The following is a 23,399-nucleotide window of genomic DNA, read 5'->3' on the forward strand; positions in this document are numbered from 1 at the left end:
TATGGGAAAGATTGAAGGGAAGAAAGCAAGAGGAAGACAAAGACAAATGATGGAGACAGCAGCCAGAGAACTGGAAGTGAATACCAATGAATTGATCCACTTGACCCGAAACAGGAATGTGTGGGCCATGGCAGTCAAAGCTCAAACTGGGCACGGCACCTGATGATGATGATTATATAACATACAGATTGGTGGAGTAACTTCTGCCTTTTATTCTCAGTAATAATTAGTATGTGAAGGAATTTTAAGAGATTAACTAAAAACTTGTGTTCTTCAATATTAAGTCTTTTACTGTTTGGATATGTCCTTTATATTTTCAACAAGAAAACAATTTCAGTTTCTCTACGTTTAAGTAATGAACACCTTGATACCTAGCCTCTTTCTTATAATGCATCCATTCTTATCATCAAAAGATATGATTTTTTTCTTCCTTAGATCTAAGAATTCTAATGGTTTTCATATTGATCAACTTCTGCACAAGACACTGATATTATTTCCAAGTATGCAAAGAAATTTGTGTGCCTCTTTTTCCTTTCTTTATAATATTACTTTGCAAGAACAGACTTGACTACACAATCTGAAGATTAAAATTAGATTTTCCTTACACCCCTTCAGTAAATCATTTAATTTGGAACTGTGATACTCATTTTAGTTCCTGGGAGGTGAAATAACTTGTGATTCTAATGGTCTAATCTTCATGCTTTCCTTCCTTATGATTAAGGATTGATTCTCCTCAAAATAGTTGATCTTCTTTGCTGCAAACAGCTATCACTTAAAAAGTCCTTGGTGTGAAATATTATGATGGTGTCCCATTGCAATTTTTTTACATGAAGGACTATTTTCAGGTTAGAACAGGAGACTGCAGATCAAAATTGCTGCGGGCACATCCAGTATATCACTGGCTGACACATAGAGCCTTGGCATGGGCAACCGCTACAAATAAGGTATAAAATTCGCAAGGCCTAAAAGAAAACTGAAGGGCAAGGCCTAATTCTGAGTTACTTGTGGGGAGCCATCTTACCTAGGCTGATGTCAGAGTACATTTATCTTCCTCAAGTAGGTGCCGTTTTTAACTTTCCTTCATTTTGATTATCCATGTCCTCGCCTTCACCTGGCTTACATCCATGGTCACTTCCCTTGCCCAATGATCTTGTCTTTAATATTAGTTTATGGTGTTGAAATCTTCTCCCTTACTCACATCCTTTGTGATAGCCAGGGTATGTACTGGGAGATCCTTGAGGAGGTGAGATCTACCTTATCAGACTGGTTACTTTAGCCCTGATGCAGAGGAAGATATCTTTCAGGGCTGTCTTTCCTCAGTGGGGCAAGCCAAGAGCTTCCAGACCACATTTAAGGTGTAGGTGTCAAAGCTGTCTGTTCAATTCCCTGAAGAACAAATAGTATATCAATAGTTATTTTATTCTATTGGAAAGTTGAGATGTTCAATTACAAGATGGGATAGCTAGTAATTTTTTCAGATATTTATAATTGAATATGATAGTCTGCTGTGTCTCAATATTTTAACTGAACAAGCACATTTAAAATAAATGAGTTAACTCATGCAGTAAATAACAGGTAAAGGAATGTAATTTGTTAATTATTCCCTGTGATAGTTAGTTCTCCTATTTAAAGTTGATTTGACTGGTTTTATTTAAAATTCTTTATTTTTAGTGTCTTTCCCATCCCTGAATAATCTTACAATCTATGATGTCACACATAACAGTATGAGAATTAAATGGCAGCCTCAAGATGAAGCCACTCATTATATGGTCCTTTATGAACAAGTTTCTACTGATGAAGTAGAAGATGGAAAAGAGGTAATTTTTATCAGTGTCAGAATTTTCATGGTCTGCTTTTATATTATTAAGTTATATTTTGTATTTTGCTTTAAAATATGTTCTTGTAATATGAGTACATTTCTTAATAAAAGTATCCATTTAAATAAAGATTTGATCTAATTATATTGAAGTCACGTGGCAATTATTATAACCCTGCAGTAGCTCATTGTTGAAGAGGATATACATTTAGAGAGATCCTGTGAAATAATTGATGATGATTTGGTTTAGACCTGGAGGTGAGGACTTCTCATTAGTGTACGATACAGAATCTGAACCAATTTGATCTCTATGGTTTCTACCCATTAGTATATTATTAGTAGAAAAGTCTGTTTCGTTCCTATAAATGTAACAAAGGGCATATAGGTAAAAACATTTGCCTTCAACCAAACCATTCAGACTTGGCAATAGCAACCTGGAAGTACATAATTTCTCTTAAGACCATAAGACATAGAAACTGAATTAGGACATTCAGCCCACTGAGTCTGCTTGGCAATAGTAGAAATCCATCTGAAGCTATTGCACTGAATCAATGAAATCAGCCCAAGTTTATATTTTTGGTGAAGCTTGTTGAAGGAGGATTACTCTTATGAAATAGAAAACCTACTGGCCACCTTTCAATAATCATCAATTATTACTACACTGAAGTAGATCAGAAACTCTAGAAGGAAGATTAGATCTTGAATATCCCAGTCTGGCCCTTTAACATAATCAAAAGGCTATGGTTCATCTGAATCCTATTCTACTGGCTTAAATTTACCATGTGTTCATTAATAAAGAGTGTCAATCATAGTCTTAAAAATATCATGTGTGCAGAAGAAATAAGGATTGAAGATTTATTTAATTTTATTTTTAAATAGCATAGATATAAATTTACCATTCCAGTGAGCCTTTTGAATGGAAGTCCTGTCTTCCTTCTAAGCATTCTGTCCAATACTTACCTCTCAGTTAACACGGTTGTAAAATAGAATATTACCTGGTCATTGTTGCATTACTGTTTATAAGAGCTTGTTTTGTGTAACCTGGCTCCTGCATTTCATGTACCATGAGAACGACTGTAATTGGCACGAAGCAAACTTGAACAATTCTTCAATTTTCTTTATTTGTGAAGAACTTTGAGATATCAACATATTATATGAGGTACAATATAAATTCTCATACACCTTTTCATATAAGACCGTGACCTTTTGTTCTGAATTCTTTCACCAGAGGGATTTCTCTGGACCTGCCCTATTGAATTTATTAATTTGATCATTAGTCAAATTGACTGCTTGAAACTTGCCTCATAGTTGAACTCTTCAAACTCTGTTAGAATGATGTCAAATCCATGCTCTAAGCAATTGAAGGTCAATATTTGCTTTTTGAGGTGCAATAGGAATGACTTTGCCCCGGTGAATGTGCACAACTGAGGTAATTTGTTACTTTTACATTTCAATCACCTTATGGTGAAGGCAGTTGGATTGTAAATGGATGGCCTAATTAAATACTCGTTATTGTTATGCACTACATTTTTAGTGGTTGTCGATTTCAATTATTGTGTTCATTTATAGTTCAGTCTCTCACTGCTAGAGAAAAAACATAAGTAAATTACATAACTGTTATTTCAGGAACTAAAGTCAGTTTTTAAAAATAGTAGTTGTTACAACATCCTTTTCTCTCTCTGTTGATCTTGACTGGGCACTTCCTGGAGTTTGTTATCCTTGCACCTTTAGTGCCATACATCAGTAAAACATGCTATAATATTATTTCCTTGAAGTTCTTTGGGGAACTTGGACTATCTAGTCCTTGGCATCCATCATTGAGAACTACATTGAGAAAGCTGGTCCCATCTTTCTCTATCACTACCATCAGGTCTGTACATCCAGATTTCCATCTTCCCCAGTCAGCTGATGCTTCAGCTTTGGCCAATGGAAAGTTTAATATAGTTCTAGAATAACCTTCCTGTGAGTGTCCACTAATGTAAAGAATTCCATGTGCTCTCCCAACCACCTCTTCTGCTAACTTCAAGGTTCTGCGCCCATGCACACCAAAATCTTGTTATTTCAATGCACTTGGTATTCTGGGCAGTGCACACAGTTACCTTTCATTCACTGAGCGTTTGAAGTCACAACATTTTGATTCAACAACTAAAATACCATCAAATTCTGCACCAAATAATCTTTGTGTTTTAGGTTGAAACGAGTTGAGATTGAAAAGTCATAACTTGTAATATGACTCATCTGATATATATTGATGAACTCCAGATTTAAGTTAATTGTCACAAAGGATGCTTGATAGAAAAATGATCAATAACTTTCTTTTCTTTTACAATTTTTTTTATTAGTTTCAACATCATACACATTACAAAAAGTAAGTACAGAACAATTAGGATTGTATTAATTAATAATAATTATTAAAGTTTATAGTCAGGTAACACATAGTTAGTAAACATCCCAAAGTCACACAGATTAACAGTAAAATATATAAAGAATATACATAAAATACAAAAATATCATTAAAAAAACAGAAAAAGAAAAAAAATTACCCCCCCCAAAAAACTAATCTACCCAAACTAAAAGAAAAAGAAAAGAAATGGCTATTATGATACCTCAGATAGAACCAATAGTGTCACCACTTCCGCTCCTCTCCCCATATATTGAAATCACAAAATAGATTTGGCAAGGGTCCAATTACATCATGTGGAAGTATTGAATAAATGGTCTCCAAGTCTCATTAAATTTAATAAATGGGTCAGAAATGACACTTCTAATTTTTTCTAGATTTAAACAAGATATAGTTTGAGAAAACCAGTGAAATGTAGTAGGAGGATTAATCTCTTTCCAATTCAATAGTATAGATCTTCTAGCCATTAGAGTAACAAAAGCAATCATCCGACAAGCTGAAAAGGTCAAATTTTAAAACTTTAAAGTAACTATTATACTGAGGTGATGAGTGTAAAAACTGTTTAAGGAAAAGAAATTTGTACAGTTACTTTCAAAATATTTACACAGCTTTCTTGTAATAACAGATCAGGGTTGATGCTCAATACACAGATATTGAAATAGAAGATCTCTCTCCAAATGCAGAGTATATTGTAACGGCTTATGCTTTATATGGAGATGAAACAAGCGAACCAGTAACAGCACAGCAAGCAACACGTGAGTCTACTTAAAAATGTATAATCAATTGCTGTAATATTGTATATAATCTCCATGACCTTGCATTAACTCCATTATTCTAGATGTTGGTAATAATTGTTTTTAAGTTGTCTTTTTTATTCATACTCGGGATGTAGGCATGAAATGAGGTAAACACTTAATGTCTATCTTTGAACTGAGTTTTATGGCAAGGGCAATTGTAAGTAGACCACAATGTTTCAAAACAGAGTTATTTAAGGCCAGAAGGTGGAGAAGCTCATGTGGTCCTGTGATCCCGAGAGCAATGCCGTCTGGAGCTATGCTCCTGGTAGGGTCACCCATGGCGTTAAGGTCAAAGGTGAGGTCCCTGACAAAGAACAATCCAACCAAGACCTCAACCATGGAACAGACGGACGAAGTTACTTTGAACTCAACGGCTGTGAAGGCAAATGAAGGCTGCGACAAATCCATCAGCTCCAATTGTCGTGGTTTCCATGCCATTGGAATCAGTTGGTTGATTTGTGAAGTATCGTGTGCTTCTTGGAGTGCAACATCAAGTACACGTTAAACAAATACATGCATAGGCGTCTTCACTCTGTGGGCCACTTCTTCAGAACGAAGACCATCATCCTCAACCTCGAGGGATAGCTACGATGACGACGATTTAAGGCCAGACAAGAGTGCTATATTTCCATCCACCCAGTGACATTATGAGCTAGATGGGTTGTAATGAGTCTTATAGTTAATACTACCTTTTAAATTAAATCATAAAATGTTTTATAAGCAGATCTGGGCTTCTCTGGCGTTCGGATCTGAGGACTCATTTTTGGTTCAGAATGCTGTTGTTTGCTTCCATTGTTTACATGATTTGTGTTTTTTTTCTTGCACATCGAGTGTTGGTCTTTTATTTTTATTCTTTTGTTTCCTTTAAACTGGGTTCTTTTGGGTTTCTTGTTTTGCGGCTATCTGCGAGCGAGCAAACCTCAAAGTTGGATAATTTATGCATTATTTGATAATAAATGTACTTGAATCTTGAATGTATTTACATTAGAGGGATTTTTAGTTCCACAGCAGCACTTGCAGAGTTTGAGCTTGTATCAATGGTTTAGCTGGTGTACGAGTCCAGTAAATTAACCATTATGCTGTGTCATTTTCATCAATAAATTTTAAGAGGAGTGTTTCCTTAATATTTCCAACTGACCCCATTCAGTATCTCCTGCTTTTCAAGACAGCTACTTCAAGAATGGCCTTCCCTTTATCATGTCAGTGATGTGGATGTTTACCGATGATTCCACATTATTCTGTTGCGAGATATTTAAAAAGCAAAATGGAGCAACTGAGACAAATGCTATAGATTTAAGCGAGCTATGAATATGAAGTGAATTCAGCATATCTCTAAGAATTTGATAAAACTAATCACCTCTGCATAATGTGGCTAGAGTTTGATGGGACTTCTAACAATCTTTTCTCTGCTTTCTAGGCTAGAAGTGCACTCCATCTTAGTACAGATTCTTCAATTGGTGCAAAAATATTGGATTACTTGGGGCCACTCTTTTTGCTTAATTTCCAGGAGATCCATTTACCACCTGACTCTACCCCCACCTTTCTCCCACTCTGATAGTCCTCACTGAACTCCAACACTCATACTAAGACCTCTACTGATCACAGCTCCCCTTCCTTAAGGACTCCACCCAACATTCCAGGGAACAGGTTTTCTGAAATGACTGGATTTAACCCAGATAGATGCCCCATCTCTCCAACCCAGACCTGAAATGACCGGATTTCCTTTGTAATGCAAAGCCTTTCACCATTTAACGACTGCCTGGACCCTGAGAATGCTTACATTTTGCAACAACAGCAGACCTGTGAACAAAATGTTTGTTGACCCAGAGCACAGTCTTCTTCATGCACCCAAACAGGCATCTTTCAGTTCCTTAGCAAAACCTTCCCACTTCCTGCTGCTGGCATAAATAAAAGTATTTTGAAGCTTTTTCATTAAATTAGATATTGCTGCTTTTTTTTTGTCCTTGTTCCCCACGCACCTCATACCAGATCTCAAACTCACTCACCGAGTTGCTCCAGTTATGTTCCAAATTTTGTGGTTCATGATTGGGGAAGTCAGGTGACAGATTGGTGACTGGGAATGGGGTCAAAAGGTAGGATATAGAAGATGGGTGATGAATGGTTAGGCCAAGTGAATGTGAAATCATAAGATTCTCTTTCCAAATCTTCCTGAAATGGTCTCCTTCAAAGTGGGAGGTACTATTACACTGTTGACAGAGCATGGTTCTCCTCTGTCATGTACTTTATGCCCATCTCTTACAAGACAACTGTACCTACTTTTTAGTTTAAATTTTATTTAAAGCCATCACATCTACTGTGGCATAGGCCACAGACAGCTGCTTGTCCGAGTCCTCTGGCCTGGGCCAGTCTTTCAAGTTGTCTACAGGTGTAGCCCTGTAGAAGAAGAAGATCCTTCTTCTCCCAGGGATGAGATCTTTGGAGCTTCCATGAGCGTTCCTGTAGCTCTGGGTTTTTAATGGTATAGGGTTGCTAACCCCATGCCCAAACCTCCCCCTTTTGTAGCTGCGCTTGGGACTGTCCATGATGGAATTTTTTTTATTTTAATAGCATTGTTTTTATTCAACTTGTCTGAGACTTGAAGCCTAGGAGGGTTTCTATTGATGTTGTATCTGTAGGAGGCAAGATGCACAGTAAACAAAGTTAATTTATCTGGAAAGCAGAGGAATCAGAACATGACATGAATTACAGTATCTTATTTTGTCAGAAAATTATAGTGAATGGAAGATGGTTCAGATTCATAAAATCAATCTCAGTCACTTAGACACATGATTGATAGTAGGATTATCTGCTTATCCCCACTCTTTTTGAGAATAGCTATGTCACTATATACAGCCAAATAACGACATTTCATTCATCAAAAAGTGAAACTCTACTTAAAATGGTGCATAATGAAAGCCAACTAACAGGCAATTTGCTAGTATCTATTCTGCAAGCAAACTCAGTAGATCCACCTATAAATGATGATAAGGCTGTATTTTGTGGAGATGAGAAACAGACTGTTGTTATCCATCACTGGAAAATTGTCAGCGTTAATTTCCTAATGTCCATCTGTTGGATGGAATAACCTGGGTCTCTTTCCATTATGCTCATTTGACTAGTAGCTAGAAATTTCTCACTCTCCTGTGAACAGTCTTGGATACAAGGTGATATTTGACTTCAGTTAAGTATATTTTATTGATGAATTTCTGCCCAATGACTTCTTTTATAAAATATGGGCACAACTGGCCAGATTATCCTGAATGCTAGCCAGCTGTGATGCACTACCTAGCTACTGTGCACAAAACAATGCAGAACATGTGGAGGTCTGATGACAGTGCATGTGACCTCTTTGACCCACCACTGAGTCTAGATGTATTCCATTACTTTTTGACCTGAGGCACTGTATACACTTCATATTTGCACTTTATTTTTCTGCCAGCCACTATTGGTCCTTCTAATGTGACCCCATTCATTTGAATCAGGTCACTGACCTTAATTAAGAAGATGTAGAACACAGAACATAGAAATCTATTGCACATTACAGGCCCTTTGGCCCACAATGTTGTGCCAACCATGTAACCTACTCTAGAAACTGCCTAGAATTTCCCTAGTGCATCACCCTCTATTTTTCTAAGCTCCGTGTACCTATCTAAGAGGCTCTTAAAATACCCTATTGTATCCACTTCCACCACCACCACCGGCAGTGCACTCCACGCACCCACCACTGCCAGTGTGAAAAACTTACCCCTGACATCTCCTCAGTACCTATTTCCAAACGCCTTAAAACTATGCCCCTCATGTTAGCCATTTCAGCCCTGGGAAAAAACATCTGACTATCCACATGATCAATGCCTCTCATCATCTTGTACACCACTATCAGGTCACCTCTCATCCTCGGTTGCTCCAAGGAGAGAAGGCCAAGTCCACTCAACTTATTCTCATAAGGTGTGCCCTCCAATCCAGGAACCATCCTTGTAAATTTCCTCTGCACTCTCTCTATAGTATCCACATCCTTCCTTCCTGTCGTGAGATGACCAGAACTGAACACATTACTCCAAGTGGGGTCTGACCAAAGACTTGTATAGCTGTAACATTACCTCACGGCTTTTGAACTCAATCCCACGGTTGATGAATGCCAACACACCATACACAGTCTTAATAACAGTGTCAACCTGTGCAGCAGGTTTCAGTGTCCTATGGACACGGACCCCAAAATCTCTCAGATTCTCCACATTGCCAAGAGTCTTATCATTAATATTATATTCTGCCTTCAAATTTTCTTGAATCTGCTTGGCTATTTTATTTTCAATATTTTCTCTGTTTCTTTGGATTTTTATGCATAATTGATTAGCAGGATTTTAACATGTTTTAAAATTAATATATTCTTTAAAATAGTAATATCTTTAAAATATTAAAAATTATTTAAATAAATTTAAAATATTTTAAAATACTTATGAATGTTAGAGGCATTTTGTGTCCTAATGTTTTTGCAGTCCTAAATTTCCTCATAAGTAAAGAATGGGGCATAAAACTTATTGCTTGTAATCATTTTAATAAGTGTTACAAGAGCAAAGAATAGAAAGGAAGAAGTATGGCTGGAGACAATGGAGAGGAGGGAATACTAAAGGTAGTGTGGTCTTCTTGTACCAGACTGGAGGTAACAGAAATTCCATTGATCACAGTTAACCAGTAAGATAGACAGATTCAAGTTACATGACACCTGCATTTGAAACCAAGAAGTTTCCAGAAAATACAGAGGCAACTGCAACCATTGAAAAACTTACTGAATATATAAGGGATTGTATAGAAGTACAAAAGAGCATAAAAATGTTAAACTACAAGAAAAGAATAACAATTCTACAGCCCAATTCAGATCAGAAGATCAGAGTCAGAATCAGGTTTATTATCACTGGCATGTGATGTAAAATTTGTTAATTTAGTAGCAGCAGTTCAATGCAATACATAATCTAGCGGAGAGAAAAAAAATAATAAATAAAATAAAACATAACATAATAAATAAACAAGTAAATCAATTACATATATTGAATAGATTAAAATAATGTGCAAAAACAGAAATACTGTATATTTTTTTAAAAAATGAGGTGCTGTCCAGATCTTCAATGTCCATTTAGGAATTGGATGGCAGAGGGGAAGAAGCTGTTCCTGAATCACTCAGTGTGTGCCTTCAGGCTTCTGTGCCTCCTACCTGATGGTAACAGTGAGAAAAGGGCATGCCCTGTGTGTTGGAGGTCCTTAATAATGGACACTGCCTTTCTGAGACACTGCTCCCTAAAGATGTCCTGGGTGCTTTGTAGGCTAGTGCCCAAGATGGAGCTAACTAGATTTACAACCTTCTGCAGCTTCTTTTGGTCAAACGCAGTAGCCCCTCCATACTCTGGTGGTGCAGTGATGCCAGTGATGCAATTCAACAGGTTTCTAAAAGTAATAAGTAGGGCAGGCCTTTGACAGTTTAAGATGCCAAAACTGTCAGGGGCTACTGGAGTAGGGCTATGGGAGCAGGGCTGCACCATGCAAGGTATAAAAGTCTGATTGCCACTTGGACCTGCTCCGATTGTGGCATGTGAGGCCCTGATTTCATTGGGTGTTTCATGACTGCCGTAGATTAGTAAAGCTAAGAGGCCAGCAGGTGCACATGTGCAATGCTTCCTTATGCTGTAGCTCAAGGTTTGTACATTTCAGCAGCACCTTCATTTGACTGTTTCAATAAATAATAATATGGTGTCATTATCAGCAAATATTAAAGAAAGTGAAAAGGAAGAGATGTGGATTAATGAAAGTGTGGAAGAAGAATGGTGAAAATGGAGTTGAAAGTAATGAAACATAAAGCAAAAGGAGAAAAATGTTGAAACAGCCGAGTGGAGAGATACCAAGAATAAGGAATGAACAACACAAAGATTTTGGGAATGAATAAAGAGCAAAGTGATAGAAAAGTGTATTATTTCCCAAATAAAAAGGTTTGGGAAAAACTATTAAATATCTCTTGATCTATTAGTATCCATTTCCATTTACAATGTATATTTAACATAAAGATCTCACAGGGTAGTTTGTAAAGAAGGAAAAAAGGTAGTTTTTAAAGAAGGTAATTTGTAAATTAGGAAAATGGACATTGAACTAGAAAAGAAGAGACTCTGAAGGAAACCAAACACTTGGCCAATCAAATATATTTTACCAAGAATCCCATAAAGGAGAGACAAAGAGATTTGGAAGTGAATTCTAGAGATTGTGATCTAGGGAACTGAAAATGCAACAGTGGAAGGGCAGGAGTTTGCAAAGAGACAGGCTCGGAGAAGCAGACAATGTCAATTCTCAAGCTCAAGGCTACAAGTCAATAGAACAACTGCCTGGTTGCATAAGAACCTCATAGGAAGTGGTCCTTAACTGATTTCAAGGTAGGAGGTCTTGGTAGGCATTATGTTAGATATGAACTGTTTTCAATAGTTTGTTTTGTTATTTATATATAGATCCACTGGATCCTCCAAAAAACCTGCACCTCACTGAGCTCCATCACAGTAGTGTTAAAGTAAATTGGGAGAGAGCTGCAAGGAAAGTGACTGGACATCAGATCATGTATGTGTCAGCTAATGGGAATGATCCCAAGCAGGTGAGATTTATGCTGAGCTTCTTGCTTGTGCCAGGGACTAACACACATTACAAATGGAAGTAACTGGTACCTAAGTTTCTTATTAATCACACAAATAAGAAAACGTCTTGGCTTTAGTTTCTATCATATCCACTAAGAACAATGTAACAGCATAAGCATGTTTTGGTTTTCCTCAGCTCTACTTTAACCTTTTAGAACTTGACTTTTTCTCCTTGAAGCAACGGAGGATGAGAGGTGACCTGATAGATGTGTACAAGATAATGAGAGGCTTTGATCGTGTGGATAGTCAGAGGCTTTTTTCCAGGATTGAAATGGCTAGCATGAGCGAGCATAGTTTTAAGGTGCTTGGAAGTAGGTACAGAGGAGATGTCAGGGTTAAGATTTTTACGCGGAGAATGGTGAGTGTGTGGAATGGGCTGCCGGCGGGGTGGTGGAGGCGGAAACAATAGGATCTTTTAAGAGACTCCTGGTTGGATACATGGAGCTTAGAAAAATAGAGGGCTATGGGTAAAGCCTAGGTAGTTCTAAGGTAGGGACATGTTCGGCACAGCTATGTGGGCTGGAGGGCCTGTATTGTGCTGTAGGTTTTCTATGTTTCTAACCTTTTAAACAATTGTATTTAGTGAATGCCTTTTCCAGTTAATAACTTTATACATGGGGGAATAAGTCCTTTTACAAAAGCTCATAAGTAACTTCATAATTTTACACATATGATTAAGTATTCCCTCAGTATATCCTTCCTCACTGGGTAAAATCAGTCATCTCTCTACATGGAAATTTGGAATGTGTATTCACGTACAGTATACCTGTTTATAATTCCAGATTGAAGTTGGTGGGAACGTTACAAATGTATTATTAAAAAATCTGACCTCGCTGACAAAGTATGTGATTTCTGTACTTTCCATTTATGATACCTTGAGGTCTGTGCCCATTACCATCACTGCTGAAACAGGTGTGTATCTTCCTAACTAGAATGCATTGTTGAGATTTTCTTGTCGTTGATTTAAAAAGAACCAATTATATTTGAATAATGAAAATATTCTGAATGTTTTTATTCTTAGTTAGGGTTCCACCTCCTTCAGATCTGAGAGTCACTGAATTTTCAGGCACCAGTTTAACAATTACATGGAAACATGCAGCCAGTGATGTTGCCCTCTACAAAATAAAATGGATTCCACTTAGTGGAGGAAAATTGTATGAGGTTTGTTTTATATATATTTAACCAACTAATTTGTTCTGTTTTTTCAGCTAAAGTGATAATATTTGAAAGGTCAATAAAGTTCAGTTTGAAAAAAACCAATGAATTCTGAAAACCCTCAGCAGGTCATTTGTGAGAAGTGACACGGAGTTAATGTTTCAGGTGAAAGGTCTTTCAAAAGAACTGTGTTGTTTTATGAGAAAAGGTTGGATGTGAGAGGCTTGTATCTGCTGGAGTTTCGAGAAATAGGAGGGGACTTCACAGAAATATAAAATCCTGAAGGTTTCTTGCTGGTGGTTTGAAGTTTATCTTTAGAAGCTTTTTGTATGATGCAGAGCTCCGGGGTTGTACACCTAATGGGTTTCCCCCCCCACTTTTTCTGCTTAGTAGGGTTTTTTTATTACCACCAAAATTTTTCAATCTTTAAAATAATGTTTTTTTTTCCTTGAGACATTGCAAGTGTTGCTTACTTCGATGTACTTGCGTTATTTTTGAATGATATAATAATAATAATAAAAAGATTTGAAAAGGATAATAATGTCTTGAATTTTTAAAGAAGAATGAATTTGATATTTGATAAACAAGTAGATAAAAGGTTTCTGCAAAGAAGCAAGAAGGAGGAATTGAGATTATGGTTGGTGTACCCATTAAACAGTGGAATGGCCTTATTGCTGTTTCTAGTTCCTATGTTTGTATGAAATGCCTAATGAAGCCACTCATGGAATGTTGTATTCAATTTCAGTCCCTCATTTGAAAAAGGATATACTAGTGTTTTACATTGATTGGCCACATGGGTGTAATTGTGTGGCCCAGACTCATTGTTCCAGAAGGGACAAAATCTCTATCTTTAAGTAAATTTAAAAAAAAACAATCTGGATAAGATTTGGCAGGCCAGTTTCTGGAATGAGAGAGTTTTCCTCTTATGAAAAAGTAGGCATGTATTCTTTGAAGATTAGAAAAAAGACAGGTGATCCTATTGATATAAATAAAATCCTGTTGCAGCATGACAGGGTCAATGTTGAGACATAGGTAGCTGGAGATATTTAAGGAGGTGGCAGATAAATTCTAAAATATCAAGGAATTGATAGCAATGTAGAAATGACAGAGAAGAGGAGATTGAGTAGATCAGATGAGGTCATATTGAATGGCAAGGCAAAACTGAGGAGCCCAGTGGTCTGCTCCCATCCCTATTTTACTGTGAGTTTATCTTGTACAACATTAAAATGTCGATAAAGGATTATAGCCTTGGGATTACTTCATGAGATACTAAAAGTGAGCAGCTAGCAAATTTGTTTCAAATGTTTTGTTTTTACACTGATTCATAGGATGTAGACATTGCTGGAAATACTGGCATTTGTTATAGATCTCCAGTTCAGGATCAATGACTTTTGGTGGATCTAGAGTTGTATGTAGATCAGACTGGATTAGAACAATAAAGTTCCTTCTTTGAAGGATGTAGTGATCCAAGATTGATTTCTATGATTCCTATGATTTCTAATTCCCAAGTTACCATGGTGAGAATTGAGGTTGTGTTTCCAATTCAATAACCTGGTTCTCTGGATACTACTACAATAATTTAGCAATTATGCTACTACACTGTAAATAACTGATGAACAATGAATGAACACTGTAAACAATGATACTTTCATTTCCAATTGATAATGTTCAGACCTGTGCCTTCTGTAGACAAAAATTTATCATGGAGAGATAAAGCTTTCTAAGGGTAAAAACAGTTATCTTTCTGTAAATAGTTAGAGTAACCTGTTTATTTCAAATGGGCAATTTTTTATTTTTCTGAGTTCATTATTAAGTTGATTGTATTAATTACCAGTTGCATCGAATGAGTGGGGTAAAAAATGCAGGATGTCCTTCACAAGTGGACAAATATCCCTGACTCGGGTACTGAACTTTGTCTCATAAAAAATACGGTCGCCAATTTATTTGTTTCAATTAAGTTTCCAACAACAATGCTTAATTTTGTAACATTCAGTAAAGAATTGGCCACCTTCTTGGTACTTAACTGCCCTAATGATTTTTTGTCAGCTTTTTTTTCAGCATTATCCTTTATTTGATCCAATCCCAGACACCAGAGGTCAAATCTCAAATGCACTCAGTGGAAAGATCATTTCAAGCTTCAACATTCAGGAATCTTATGGGGATTTGATTGACCAATGCACACATAGATTGATAGATTATTGATCCGAAAGGAAATTACAATGTTACTGTAGCATTAGAAGTGCACAAATATACAAATATTAGAAGAGAAATAAGAAAGAATAAAAAAAATAATTTGCCTCAAACAGTTTAACAGGAAGGGTCCATCAGTTTCCCATCTATAGGTCAACTCATTATAGAGCCTAAGGGCCGAGGGTAAGAATGACCTCATATAGCACTCTTTAGAGCAGCGCAGCTGTCTTAGTCTTTTACTAAAAGTTCTCCTCTGTTCAGCCAAGGTGGTATGCAGAAGGTGAGAAACATTGTCCAGAATTTCCAGGATTTTCCGTAAGGTCCTTTGTTCTACCAAGGCCTCTGGTGTGTCCAGTTTGACTCCTATAACAGAGCCAGCCTTTCCAATCACCCATGTTGATGCCGTTGCCCCAGCATACTGCCACGTAGAAGATTGTACTGGCAACAACAGACTGGTAGGACATGTGAAGGAAAGGCATGCATACTCCAAAAGACTTCAGTCTCCTCAGGAAGTAGAGGCGACTCTGGCCCTTCTTGTACACAGCCTCTATGTTAGTGCTCAACTCAGGTTTGTCATTCAGGTGCATCCCAGGTACTTGTAGGTCCTCACCACATCCGCGTCCTCACCACCGGTAGTAACAGGGAGCAATGGAGGCTTAGTCTTCTTAAAGTCCATTACAAATGCAAAGTCCATCTGTAACAAAGAGATGTGGTTATCGATTTGGCATCAGTAACATACACGCAATACATTCATCACCATTCTGTACCATTCTTATAGTTTTCAAATCAATCAATCTTAATTTCTGTTTGCTCTCTTCTGGAAATCTCTATTAAGAGTAATACATATAAATCTAATTTTATTGAAAGGAGATGCATGAACTGTGAAATATAAATAGAAAACTGGGAATGTATTGTGAAACTGTCAACATCTATGAGTTTGAGAGCTATATTTGAAATGTTAATATGTCTTTGATTTGCTGAGAAGCATGCTATAAATTTTTCTTATTTTCCAAACAGCTGGACATCAAAGGGAACGTTAACACAGCAGTCTTACAGGGGCTGGCCAAAAACACGGAGTATCAGGTATCACTGTCAGCATTATATAATGACACAGCAAAGAGCAATGCCATTGTTCTGCGCTACAATACATGTAAGTAGTCTAATTGAGAGAGATTGAATTCAGTACCTAAAATATATTGATATTTTTGGCATAGTTATAGTGTGATCTAGTGTCATTTTATTCACAAAGTGATGGTGGGAATCAATTGTGATGCCTGTGCTAGATGAATCCATCTCCCAAGAGCCACAAAATCACACTGGGATATTGCAACCAGCAGATATTGGGCTACACTGGAAAAGTGAAGGAAGATTCTTCCAATCTTTGCTGGGAGACGTCTGGGAGCTCTGGACTAGGCCACAGGTTTCAGACTGCATGTTTGTTGAGACAGTGGTGGTGGGGATGGGGTATGGGGGTGGGAATAGAAAGGGAAAGGAAGAAAGCAGAAGCTGACGGGAAAGGAAACAAGTAGTGAAAAGGATGATCAGGAAGGGAAGAGACAGAGGGAGGCTACGTGCATATGTGCACATGTGCGCATGTACACCCAGTTTTGACTTGTGTCTGTCCACGTGCATGTGTTTGCTATGTTCTTGCAGCAGAGAAAGGTGTCCAGTTGTCTTGGACCAAGATCTCACTGTGCCAAGAGTATGCAGCTGTTACTTGGTTTTAAAATAATCCCACAGACAGATATCCTCCATTCCTCAGAACTGGAGTAGAAGGAAAACATCTTTAACACTAAGGAAGTACCCAGAGAGAAGGGTGGATTGAAATGGAGATGATTTCCACAATAAATTCTTATCATTTGACCTCATTATAAAATAAATGTGCTTGTATTTGGATAATTTTAACAGTGTGCCATTAGTGTGAAACAATGTATTTAACAAAAAAAAAATCTGTTAACAAATTAGCTACATGTTTCCCAAATCAGGCACTGGTTCTGTGAAGTTTTAGGTGAATTGAGCTCTTTACAGGCCATCTCCAGGTTATGAACAGGGTTTCATTTTTATTGATGCCCCCAAGTTAATTTGGTAAATCTCAAAAATACACAAAGATCACTTGATAGGATAACCGTATCTCCACAGCATTGCAATGAATGGCATCAAACACACTAAGACTGATAATCGCTGGAGAATAAAGAAGGGGATCTAGTTCTAGCCTTTGTAGAAAGTGAATGTATGTATGTATGTACTTTCGATCTTTGAATTTACTAATTTGATGGAAGCTTATTCATCCATGGGTAATAATCAAAAGTCAGGGATGGCCTGTACAGTGACAAAACTAAAGAAGAATCTGAAGAAGTTTTAGAAATGCTTAGACAGTATCTACAGAGAGAGAGAAACATATTGGTGATCTTTTATTAGAACTGAACATTATATAGGGAAAATAAAACCACCTTTCCATTCTATTTACGTCCTCCATCATTTTGTACACCTCACCGCGTCCTTTTGTCATCCTTCTCCATTCCAGCCCTGCTGTCTCATTCTTGACCTTGCAGTGAAGAGCTTTCACTCAGGCAACATCCTTATAAATTTCCATTGCACCACAATCATATCTTTCATGTAATGTGGTGACCCGTACAATACACTATGCTAAAACCTTGGTTTAATTTCTGATATATAGGATTATATTGCAATCTAGCTTTTCTAATATTCAGTTACTTGGCTCATAATTGTAAGCATTTCACGTGCCCTTTGAACCTTCACGCCTATACTGCCACCTTTAAAAATCCATGATTTATATATTACATTTCCTCAGCATCCTTCATCTCGGTCACTTCAACCTTCCCAAATGCATTTCCTCATGTTTCCCTGCTTTAAGTTAATCAGACCATTGCCATCACCTTGACAACAAAAACTTTCTTCTTCACCACATGGCCTATTATCATGTAAATCCTTTATCATGCATTTAGGTATAAATCAATATACAGTAAAAGAGCAAGGAGCTGTATATAGAGCTACATGGGTAAGAACGTTCCAGTGTCATTAATGCCTGTGACACAGTATGCGTCATTTCCTGCAAATCAAACCAATTTTGAGTCCTACTTGTCTGTGTTTTTGACAAGTCTGTAATGCACAACCTTGTCAGACATTTTGCTGAACTCATTGTACCCTACATCAAACAATTATCTTTATCCTCCTTGTTAGCTCTTAAATTCAGTCATTTATCAGAATAGACCTTCCATAACAAATCCACAGAGACTGAATTCCAGTAATCTAGGTCATTGTCAATAACTCCTTATTCTATCATTCAGAATTGATTCCATTGATTTGTTCATCATTGACATTAACCATCTTATAATTACTTATTCCTCATTCTCGTTTTTTAAACAATGGTGTAACAATAGCTGTCTTCCAGTATAACTTCTGTAGATAGCAATGATTGATTAATGCTGGTTAAAACATTTCCAATTTCCTACCTTCTTTTAACAGCCTGAGATACATTTCATGTAGACTTGACAAAGCATTCACTTTCAAAGTTGCTTTAACCAGTTATACTTTGTCTTTTACAATGCATAGTCCATCTATTGTTACACACACGTTTTTCCGATCTACATCATCAGCATCTTCTTTCCATTTTGTAGCAAGTTGAAAAGTATTTGTTAATCACATTGTCCAGTTGCACATAGCGTTTACCTTTTTGATTCCTCATAGTCCAACTCCTTCCTTCAGTACCTGCAAGTATTATTTGATTACCTCTTTTTACTTTCCACATTTCTCTTCTATTTTCTCCCCTTTACTCTCTCTGGATATTCTTCTAGGTTTCCTGGTGAGCTAGGCTCTCTGCATCTAACACAACCATTTTCTTCTCATGGGCTTTGTCATGCAGGGGCAGCCAGATCTGGATTTGCTGAAGAGCTAATGAGGTTTGATAAGGGTAATTGTTTGATGTGGAGTACAAGAAATCCAGTTTTTTACCCTTTTGCAACATGTTTATTGTAAACCTTTGGGATCTTCTTAAATGTCTTCTTAAATCTCTGAGACTGATTATCATCAAGTAGCTGCTTCAGTGACCACGGTATTATACAAAAGCAATAAAACTGACTGTGGATTGTGATCATCATCTATGAACCAATGACATAGCTCTTCTATGCATTTCCAGTGCATTGGTCACTAGTAGTAATATAAATCTGAATTTTCAAGAATTATATTTACAACATGAGTTGTTACTGTATGATGTCCAAGGTCTGAGATTGCAATGTGCTATTAACTTTCTGATTTAGATAATAAAACATCAAAATGCAGTAACCTTACACTTATTTTAGAAGTTTTAAAAATGTATTTACCTGTGCCATATGTTATTTTAGATTCCAGGTATCCTCCAACAAATCTTTTCATAGAGTCCAAGACTCCAACTAGCCTCCAAGTTAGCTGGTCTCATTCAGGCGGAGATGTTCAACATTACAAAATCTCATATACGACAGTTACAGGTGGTCATGCTGATGAAATGGTAAATAACATTTGTACTAATCATCATCATATCAATTTTAAGTAGTAAAAGTCAAAATATAATGCCCATACTAGTCTGTATAGGAGGTTAATTTTCTATTTAAAATTCGTTTGCCTGAAATTACAAGACTTATTAGAATTCAATGTTTACAAAACTTGGCTGCCACATGAATCATCTTTGTCCATGCCACTTCTGGAAAATATTACAAAAAATATCTTTCAGAGCTGAAAAATATTCAGATGTATTTCTGCAAGTGTAATTGAACTTCAGTGAATATAAATCAGGGTAGGCAACCTTAAGCATAAATGATTTTCAGCATGCATTATTCATTAATTTGAGGCAAAACATAACTAGATGTATTTAAATGTATAATTCCCATATTTCAAGTTTTTTTATGGCATTTATCTGACCCACCATCCACTCATTAATATGCGATCTGGCCCACAGAGGCAAAAAGGTTGCCGACCCCTGATATAAATGAATAGTCAATTTTTTCTTATTTCATGCCAAAAAAATGGCATGGCATTCGAGTGAACAAGGGATGGAATACTTCTAGCATACAGAACAAAAAAACTATTAAAAGTCAATTAAAACATTTAAAGCTAATTAAAAAAAGAAAAAAAAAAATCAAAGGTCAAAGGTTCAAAGATCCAATTTAATGTCAGAGAAATTTATACAATATACATCCTGAAATGCATTTTCTTCGCAAACATGCACGAAAACAGAGAAGTGCCCCAAAGAATAAAGGACAGTTAAACGTGAGAACCTCAAAGTCCCCCCCAGCTCCCCCCCCCACGTTTAGTGCCATCTTAACTCTGCCTCCAACTCTGCCAACTCAAAAGCAAAATCTAAAATATTTAAGTATACAGTATATTAAAATACTTAAGTATAAAAATATCAACTACAATTTTGAAAATATTTAACTATTAAAGTATGAACAAATTACCTACTACCTACCTATCTAATGTGACAAAGGTTGTTTAAGTGGATTATGTAATATTAAATTCCACCATTGGAATCATTGTGGAGTCCAACATTATAATGCCTTTGAGGGAATAAGGACATAGTCTTATTGCTATTTTCTGCAGTGAACAGGACTACCATTATTGTTGAAAGGAGATGATTGGTTAATAACTACTTGCATATTCTTGAATCTAAGTGGAAAGCAATCAGGAGGACATAAATTTATTGGTCCTTTATATAACATATGATTGGAAAGTGTGACATAAAATATTTTAATATAGATTTATTTATTTTCTTTAAGCATAGAAACAAAACGAATGCTTCACACTTTTTAAACTTTTATAATCCTGCCTGATTTCCCTAAAATTATGATCTGATTCAACCTTAATTTTAGCTTTTTTAAAGAACTTGAAGCTTAAAATTTAATTAAAGAAAACAGGCTTCAAATTATTGGCCTGTGCATAAATAATTTTGATAAATTTAGCAGCTGGTTCTTGAACCAGAAAAGAAGTATGATTTATATCTGTTGCAACTTCTTGTTATGTTTATTTATACTATCTATGTTAAAATATTAAGTTGATATAGTAATTGAGAATTATATAAAGAGCACATTACTGGAACATCTTAGTTAAGTACAAAGTATTTTAAGTTTTCAACCACTTAAAAACATATCAGCCGAATTACTATGCTTGACCACTTGTTTCTAAATAATCATATCTTGAAAACTTAATTAATAAAAGCTTTCTAACTTTCCAGATAACACATGTTAAGAGAAACAGCATAATATTACAACCACTTATATCTGATACCACGTACAATGTGACAGTTACTGCTGTCTATGCTTCAGGTGATGAGGCCAGTATATCCGGAGAGGGAAAAACCTGTAAGTATGATGACATTTTAACTTGAACTTGATAAGCCTTTCCTCTATTTTGGGTATTATTTCACGAACAATGATAAAGATTGTGTAGCCATCTGGGTGGTCACCTGTTGAATTTCTTTACCAATCATAATATGCTAATCAGCACAATGGAGCCACTGCCCAAGAAAATAATCAACAGAAGGGCAGTCTCTGTTTTTCTTTGTAATTTTTGTAAATCCTACCTCAGTCATTTTTGGAAAAATTATTTTTTCAGAAGGTTCTAAAAACAGATATGTTTTTACAAGCTTTACATCCCTATAGTGGTTCTGTGCTGCTCTGTGACCCTCCCCCAGTCCCATTTCCATCTGGTGCTGGTCTTCATCAGATGTCAGACAGAGACAGAAAGGATAAATCTAACAGAAATTCCTAAGACTCCGAGAAATATGATGCCCTGAAAATATACTGTGTAATCAAACACTGTAACAGCTGGCAAAACTGAGAAATTCCATTCTTTCGAAATAATCACTTAGCTATGTTGAATGGCTCAGCCCTTGAGCTAAAACAACAAAATAAGTTGTTTTCAGGTAGTATCCCAGGAGTAAAGGCTTTCTAAGGATCTCCCCTTATCAGACCTTGGGAAGTCAACAAATCTCATTTTTTCTGTGGCAGTTGAAGAAGTGTAAATGGCACAAGATTGTGGTCATCAACAGTTTTTTTCAGCTATGTGAGTGCCATTAAAATCGTAAGCCAACATTCATGACAAGTGAACATACTTGTAGGGTGTACCACAATGCATGCTATATTGGTGAGACCAATGATAAATTGTGGAGTCAGTCAGCAAGTTAATTTGTACTCAGCACTGTCACTTTGGAGTCTTGAGCTGATGATTTGCAAACACAATCCGGATACGTGCACGGCGCATGTCATGGAAATTGGAGCAACACACACACAATGCTGGAGGAAGTCAGCAGGTCAGGCAGCACCTGTGGGAGGGAATAAACATTTGGGGTTTTGGTGAGCCATCTTTAATCAGCGTCAGACATTAGAAATTAATTTATTATTGTCACATGTACTGATGTAGAGTGGAAAACTTTGTTTTCATGCCATCCAGTCAGATCATTTTATCACATCACTACAACAAGGGCAAGGGAAAAGAAAACTTGATACAGAATAAGGTAAGTACAGTGCAAGCAGAAAATAAGGTACAGAATCTTAATCAGGAAGATCGTGAGGTCAAGAGGCCATCATATCAGACAAGGGAGACATTCAATAGTCTAATAACTGTGAGATAGAAGCTGCCCTTGAGCCTGGTGGCAAAGCTGATATATTCTTTCAGGTTTTTATGTCACATAAATCATATAGTCATACGAGAATTGATGGAGCACTTACACAGCCTAGATACATCTGCAGGAGCATTGCAACACTAGGTGACATGATTCATGGTGACCTGATACATAACCCCACCATCAATGGACAAATGCTTGTTGCCATCTAAATTACAAATAGGATGCAAGTGGAGATGGGTAGAAAAGGAGGCAGAGAAAAAAAAATCACAACTAGTGTGTTCCTTTTCTACCTGGATTGGTTGCAAAAACTGATACCAGCAACCACAATCCTCTGTCACTGATGCCACTGCCTGGCTAGAACATGTTTAACACTCTTCAAAATGAATAGACAGATCACATTGCATTACAGAACTCACTCTCATCCAATTTCTTATTGCTTGACTTCTATGAGACTTTGCCTGTCCTTGTTCTCCTATCGAACAAAAACTATTAAATATTTAACTTTGTTATATAGGTAATATAGATGAAGTATCATATATAAGATTTAGGTTTATTTATCACATGTACATTAAAACATAAGTGAAATGCAATGTTTGTGATAACAACCAACACACTTAGGGATGTGCTGGGGCAGCCCACAAGAGTCGCCACATATTCTGGCGCCAATATTGCATACATGGCAGGACAACACAGAACACAACAAGCAACAAACCAACAATAGCAAAGTAAGCCTCTTCCCTCCCTCCCACCCACACATATGGAT

The 23,399-nt window shown here is 36.7% G+C and overlaps 1 protein-coding gene across 3 annotated transcripts in view; it reads left to right on the forward strand.

Moving 5' to 3' along the window:
• LOC134342801 (collagen alpha-1(XIV) chain-like) overlaps window positions 1-23,399 on the forward strand; it is a 193,030-nt gene that overhangs the window by 54,690 nt on the left and 114,941 nt on the right. For all 3 annotated transcript variants that reach the window (XM_063041387.1, XM_063041386.1, XM_063041388.1), the window contains exons 13-20: window positions 1,672-1,817; window positions 4,843-4,972; window positions 11,497-11,636; window positions 12,459-12,588; window positions 12,698-12,837; window positions 16,039-16,171; window positions 19,383-19,525; window positions 21,245-21,371. In XM_063041387.1, coding sequence (XP_062897457.1) covers window positions 1,672-1,817; window positions 4,843-4,972; window positions 11,497-11,636; window positions 12,459-12,588; window positions 12,698-12,837; window positions 16,039-16,171; window positions 19,383-19,525; window positions 21,245-21,371 — 1,089 coding nt within the window. The remainder of the gene's footprint in view (window positions 1-1,671; window positions 1,818-4,842; window positions 4,973-11,496; window positions 11,637-12,458; window positions 12,589-12,697; window positions 12,838-16,038; window positions 16,172-19,382; window positions 19,526-21,244; window positions 21,372-23,399) is intronic.

The sequence above is a fragment of the Mobula hypostoma genome, chromosome 2, assembly GCF_963921235.1.
Source record: "Mobula hypostoma chromosome 2, sMobHyp1.1, whole genome shotgun sequence".
Taxonomy (NCBI): domain Eukaryota; kingdom Metazoa; phylum Chordata; class Chondrichthyes; order Myliobatiformes; family Myliobatidae; genus Mobula; species Mobula hypostoma.